Genomic DNA, 6,963 nt, shown 5'->3' on the forward strand with positions numbered 1-6,963 from the left:
CATCATTGTTGTTTGGCGGGCCCGGGCTGGGGATTCGAACCTGCCACCTTAGGTGTACGTGGCTGGCGCCTTAGCCGCTTGAGCCACAGGCGCCGAGCCCAAAGATGTGTCTTTGAACCATTTTTTTCCCTTCATCCAGGATGGGCATTGCATTTAATAATCCTGTCTCTTTGGTCTTCTCCACCCTCTTTTTGTCTTTCTGAATATTGATTTTTTTTTGTTTGTTTTTTGTTTTGAAAGAGTCTCACTTTATAGTCCTCCGTAGAGTACTGTGACATCACAGCTCACAGCATTCTCAAACTCTTGGACTCAACTGATTCTTTTGTCTCAGCCTCCAGACTAGCGGGGACTATAGGCACCCGCCACAACGCCTGGCTATTTTCAGAGACGGAGTCTTGCTCTAGCTCAGAGCGGGTCTCGTGCTCCCGCCTAGGCCATCCACTGTGCTGGGATTACAGTTGTGAGCCATCATGCCCAGCCTGAGAATATTGATGGTTTTGAAGAGAGCTCATTCATAGCAAAGATGTATTGGAGACAAACTTGAGAGTAGGGATTGTCTATTTTGTTTTTGTGTTCTCAACCCCTAGAGCACAGCCTGCCTGTCATAGACAATAAATAGGGGGTGGCGCCTGTGGCTCAAGGAGTAGGGCACCAGCTCCATCTACCAGGGGCAGCAGGTTCAAGCCTGGCCCTCGCCAAAAACTGCAAAAAAAAAAAAAGACAATAATTAGGTACTGATGAAGTGAAATTGCAAAGATGGAGAAATTTGACCCTCAACTGTGGTGAGCCAATAGCCGATCTCACCATCTATTTAACCAACCATTCTTGGCACTAGGTGGACAGCAGTAAACCAAATTGACAGAGTCCTCCTGCCCTTGAGGAATTTAGAGTCTAGTGATTTAGCCTCCAAGTACAGTGATGTCTACAGCACTGAAGAGGACCAGGAGGTGTGTGTAGGAGAGGAACAGAAAACATCCTGGAGCCAAGAGCATTCAGGATCCTTGTCCTATAACCCCACCCTAACCTAAAACATGACCTCGATCCAGTGAGGATCAAATGCCTGTTGTCCCAGCTAACTTAGGCAGCTGAGGCAAGAGGATCATTTGAGCTGAGGACTTCAAAGCTATAATAGCTGTAAATAGCCATTAAACTCCAGGCTGGGCAACATAGTGAGACACTGCCTCTTAAAAAAAAAAAAAAAAGATCTAGGAAGGTCTTCACACTGCTTATGTTTATGGTTCTTTACCTCCTCTTTCCTGAGGCCTCAATTTAGTCAAGTCTTGTGATACCTGAAGCTAAGGAAAGTAGATGCCTTTCTCATTTGCTGGGCCTCTATCTCGGGGTTCTCGACTTGTGTTTTTTGCAGTTCCTCCCTACCTTGCTTATTCAGTGAACCTTTGCTGTTAGATTATTTGTTGTCTTAGTTTCAGGTGTTTCCATGACTAGTTCAGCTGTCTTCAGCACAGAGACAGAGCATACTCAGGGGCTCCACAGAAGCTTACTGGCAGGTGACTGAGACTGTTGCTTACCTTGTTTTGCTTCTGTCTTGAGGAGGTGTCCTCAAACTACGGCCTGTGGACCACATGCAGCCGGCCTAGGATATTTATCCGGCCTGCCGGGTGTTTTTGTCGCTGCTGCCTGTCCTGCTTAACAGCCAACTCGTCCCGCGGCCCACAGTCCAGCCCTCCAATGGTCTAAGGGACAGTCAACTAGCCCCCTGTTTAAAAAGTTTGAGGAACCCTCGTCCTGAGGTTCTTCCTTCTCTCTGTTTTACTCCTTGGCATGGGGAAGCTGAGGAGCAATGAGGGCCCTGCTGCAGTGGGCCGCCAGACTGCCAGATTAGGAGGGTCAGGTGCACCCTGATGAGCCTTCCCTTGTCTCACCCTGTAGTTTTGTTCTCTGTGACATGCAGGCCTGGAGCTGTCAGGAGCTTGCAAGAGAGACATAGGATCCTGTTGTATTTTCTCAGTAAACTGCCTGAAGGACAAAAATCCTCTGTTTTTTTTTTTTTTCATTGTGTTCCCCAAGCACCTAGCATGTACCCTTGCTCAGTGGGCACTGTCCAGATAGTTGTGGAATGAATGAAGTCACAGAGATGTTTGGCAAGCACCAGTTTGATTTCTTTCCCTGCTGACCTGCCATCATAATTCCTTATCTTTACTTGACCTAAATCATAACCATTAACAAGGAAGTAATGTTGCTACAAGTCACACTCCAGAGGGTCTCATTAAATTTATTAGTATGCTTGAAAAGTCACTCAGCCATTATGGAAAATGCTGAAGGAATTAGGCTGAGCAGATTCTCCTTGGTCTTAATTTTTTTTTTTTTTTGAGACAGAATCTTACTCTGTTGCCCTTGGTAGGGTGCTGTGATATCATAACTCACAGTAACCTTAAACTCTTGGGATCAAGTGATCCTCTTGCCTTTGCCTCCTGAGTAGCTGGGAGGCTTGCCCATCACAACACCCCCCTATTTGTCTTTATTTCATTTATTTATTTGAGACAGAGTCTAACTTTGTTGCCCTCAGTAGAGTGCTGTGGCGTCATGGCTCACAGCAACCTCCAACTCTTGGGCTCAAGCAATTCTCTTGTCTCAGCCTCGCTGGTGGCTGAGACGACAGGGGCTTGCCAGAACACCTGGCTATCTTTAGTAGAGATAGGGTCTCACTGTTTCTCAGTCTGGTCTCAAACCTGTGAGCTGAGGCAATCCACCCATCTTGGCTTCTCAGGGTATTAGGATTACAGACATGAGCCACTGGGCCTTGCTTGGGCTTAAATTTTTAAAAATGCTAAAGTTCATATTTGCAGACTTACCTATGAAGTATTTTGATTTTTTTCCCCCAGAGGCTAAAGGCAGCAGTTCACTATACTGTAGGTCGTCTGTGTGAGGAAGTTGCAGTGGACAAAGAGATGCAGTTCAGCAAACAGACCATTGCAGCGATTTCGGAGATGACCTTTCGGCAGTGTGGTATGAATCCTCGGTCCTTCTATCTATGTGTAAACCTCAAAGGCTGCTTTCGCTTGGGAGCAGTGTGTAGGTGGGAACTGTGCAGTGTCTGACCAGCAGACAGAGAACATTGTCAGCATTGTGCTTTCCTCATGAAACACCTCTTTTTCTTGGCTGGAAAATTTGGATATTTTATGGGAAGAACTGTTGGGGTTTTTTTCTATTATGCTAATATTGGGACCCTGACACGATTATTTTGTTGTGCTTGAAGCTGCCCTGACGGCTGGAACATTAGACATTACATTCTTTATTCCAGTGGCTTGCAACATTTTTGTATCTCCCCTACTTTATTTGATAGCTGAACTTGGGGCATTGATGTTTGCTTGACTTTAGAGGAAATGAATGTCTTTATAAGCCCTAACTGAAGAATTTAAAGTTAAAGGATAGTTTCTGGAAGCCAGAGGTATAGTCACAATTAATGGAAGGCCTATAATAGATGGTAGAGAGCTCTGAGAAGGACAAGGAGGTCATAATGAATAAAAAAGCTAACAGCTATTACAAAATGGCAGGGCTGCCGGAGGATCCCCTCCCGCCTTTAGCAGGGTTTGTTGTATTAGTCATGGTGCTGACTGTAGAAATCGGTACTGGGGTAAGGGTAGCTAAAGTGTATGTCTTTTTTTTTTTTTTCCAGAAAATTTTGCCAAAGACCTTGAAATGTTTGCAAGGTGGGTAGAGACCTTGAACATCTGATGCTGTGTCTGTTTACATTCTTTTGAGACTCTCCATCTGGTGGTATATTTCAGGAGAGCGTTAGTTATTCACTTTTTTGTATATTTTGTGGAGGCTTGTCTCTAATCATGACTCTGCAAGAACATAACATCTACTTTAATCATGTCGATTCAGACTTATTTGTGCATTTTTTGAAGTCTTCCAAGTGTTTTTCGTTAAAGGACCCAAGTCATTCATTTCCAGGTTAAAAAAGATACGAATAATCTCCAAAAGTCTGAGTATAAGTGGTGAGTGCCTGTTTTAAAACCCACAACTTCAGGAGGGCTTGATGGCTCAGGGTCTGAGATGCAGCGTCTGGGGGTGGCTGCCCCTCTGCAGAGGGGGCCATTTTGTGTTCTGCCCGGTAATTGCTTGCAGGTGGACAGATAATGACAGGCAGAGGCTTTCATTTGCTGCATTTGTCACAAGTAAGACACACTCCTTGGAAAGTGGGTGACTTGCTTTCAGCTGGTAAAGCTCTGGCTTTTACAGGTGATTTACGCTCCTCTCTTCAATTAGTACCTCAGGTAATTGAAAACAATTGCAATGAATTGCTTTTATGAAGCAATTTGAATGACTAAGGCCTGAAAGGGCTAAAGCTTTCTAATTTGCTGCCACTTCCATTCAGTGCCAGCCTCTCCCACACCCCGTGCTTTTCACCTTGCTCCCCTGAGCTCTTTGTTTCTCAGATGCATGGTTTGAATGAATTAAAGCAGTAGGTTCTCAGAGGGCAGGCTCTAAATCTTTCCTATTCCTGTATATATTAGTGCCTAAAAACTACTTAGCATCTCCAGCCTGGCCAGAAGGGATAAGACAGTATTGTAGGCGGCTAGACGGCTCTGTGGCTCATTTCACTGAATTCAGGCAGTTGCCCCTCATGTGTTGCCCTCCCCCATAAAATATATTTATCACCTTTACTTGCCATTTCTGTGTTAGCTGTGGGACGAGACAATGGGAAATTTAAAATTCTTTTGTAAAAATGTAGAAACAAAATGAAATTAGAAACTTTTAGTTTAGTAACACTTAAGCTTTCAGGTATTCTGTGTCTTTCATAATTACGTACAAGGTTGATTTGCCTTCTGCTGGGTACTGAGAGGTGAAGTTGGGGGGTGGGTAATGAGACAGACTGTCAGCTCTGTAAGGAAGGACATCAGCTTATATGTAAGAGAGTTTGTGGACAGGCTGTCAGCTGCGGTTCTCTAAGATGGCACTCCAGAGATGTCCTTTACTGTAAGAGATGGCTCATCTTCAGCAGTGTCCAGGTGTGTCCAGTGCTCCCGAGGCTGCCTCTGAGCACCTGGGCCAGTGCAGAGCCCAGTTATGAGGTCCTTGTGGGTTTGGGCAGTGCCCTTCTTCCTGGGCCATGTCTACACACGTAGAGCTTCTTTGAAGACTCATTCTTTGTGTGAATTTTACATTTATTTTCATGATATTTCAGTTTGGCTGCCTACAAAAAAGTGTTGTTTTAACATTTATCCCTCAATAGTGATATTCCCAGAAGGTCTTGCTTTGGTTATCCCCGTGGCTTTGAATTGTCCCTGTCATATTTTCTCTACTCCTATGACTATTATTATAACCCCAATCTGAGAAATCCAAAATACGCAGTATTTCAGGTCTTTATAGACTGTCCTGGGAGCCTAACCAGTATTTATAATATTGTTTGTTTCTGCTTCCCTTTTTTCTTTTCTTTTCTTTCTTTTCTTTTTTTTTTTTTTTTTTTTTTGAGACAGAGTCTCAGTTTGTTGCCCTCACCCTGGGTCGAGTGCTGTGGCATCATAGCTCACAGCAACCTCAAACTCTTCGGCTCAAGTGATCCTCTTGCTTCAGCTTCCCTAGTAGCTGGGACTACAGGTGCCCACCGCAACTCCTGGCTGTTGGTTTTTCAAAAATGGGGTCTTGCTCTTGCTTAGCCTGGTGTAGAACTCTGAGCTCAAGCAATCTGCCGCCCAGAGTGCTAGGATTACAGATGTGAGTTACAGAGCCTGGCTATAACATTGTTTCTATAAGAAAATGAATTTAAATTCCAAATAATCAACCCACACAAACTTTGGAAAACCAGTTCCCAATTTAAGTTGTGAATTTCCTTTATTTAGCTTTGAAATCTCCAGTCTCCTAATATTGTTAATTTTGAAGAAGATAGATATTCTATAGTAAATAAATTCTAGGAACACTTGGGAATAGTCTTTAAGATTTGTGTTGCCAAGAGTGTTACATGCAAAAGTGCTTTGTTACTTCCCCTACAGTAATTTTCTGTAGTCCGAGGTTTAACTCAGGATAGAGTAGGATATACCTCCCTTCCATCTAGGAAAGTGGCACAGATACCAGAGGCCATGCTGAGTGTTTGAGAGGATTAAGAGAGTTACTTTTTAGATAATTCGTTGTGAACATGAAAGCTAAGCTCACTCTTGTCAACAGTTCAGTATGCTTATTCCCTTTACTTTTAGAAGGATATAAATGTAGTTCACAGCCAGGTTGTGTGTTGAGACTGGGCCACACTGTGTACACAGGCATGTAGCATCCTTCACCCAGAACGTCTAGAGAGGGCTTTGTACCTTGTGGCTGCTATTATATCATCATCCACCTGACTTCTTTTCTTTTCCTCTATCCTGGTCCTAGGTTGTTAATTAGAAGTTATCTCTTGATGTGCAGATATTAGGGTTGTTATCTCATGACAAGCAGATATAGTCAATCATGATGGGATGACACATGGTATTTGTGCATCTAGTAGAATGTGAAGGATTAATTTGACCAAATTAGGGGGTATAATTTCTGTGCAATTGTATTTTTTTAACTCAGCAGGTACTCAGTGAGGACTAGTAGGTATGCTGGCCACTTTGCTCATTGTTAAGGATACAAAGATTCCTAGTTCTGTTTAAAAAGTTTTTTTTTGAGGCAGTCTCACTGTGGTGTTCTCAGTAGAGTGCCCTGGCGTTATAGCTCACAACAACCTCAAACTCTTGGGCTCAAGTGATTCAAGTGATTCTCTGGTCTTCACTCGGTGGTTTTTTTTTTTTTTAGAGACGGGGTCTTGCTCTTGTTCAGGTTGGTCTCCAACTCCTGAGCTCAAGCAATCCACCCATCTTGGTCTCCCAAAGTGCTAGGATTATACGTGTGAGCCACCGTGCGCAGCCTGTTTACAAAGTTTTTCTTTAATTTGGGTGAGGGGAAGTTAGAAATGGCAAGAGTGGCTCGGCGCCTATGGCTCAACCGGCTGAGGCGCCAGCCATGTACACCTAAGGTGGCGGGTTC

At 43.9% G+C, this 6,963-nt stretch overlaps 1 protein-coding gene across 2 annotated transcripts in view; it reads left to right on the forward strand.

The window, feature by feature from the left end:
* LOC100955876 (centromere protein S) overlaps positions 1 to 6,963 on the forward strand; it is a 21,921-nt gene that overhangs the window by 1,915 nt on the left and 13,043 nt on the right. For both annotated transcript variants that reach the window (XM_023515227.1, XM_003793263.3), the window contains exons 2-3: positions 2,844 to 2,967; positions 3,638 to 3,671. In XM_023515227.1, coding sequence (XP_023370995.1) covers positions 2,844 to 2,967; positions 3,638 to 3,671 — 158 coding nt within the window. The remainder of the gene's footprint in view (positions 1 to 2,843; positions 2,968 to 3,637; positions 3,672 to 6,963) is intronic.

Source organism: Otolemur garnettii, unplaced genomic scaffold (assembly GCF_000181295.1).
Source record: "Otolemur garnettii isolate 467f Iridium unplaced genomic scaffold, OtoGar3 scaffold00067, whole genome shotgun sequence".
Classification (NCBI taxonomy): Eukaryota; Metazoa; Chordata; class Mammalia; order Primates; family Galagidae; genus Otolemur; species Otolemur garnettii.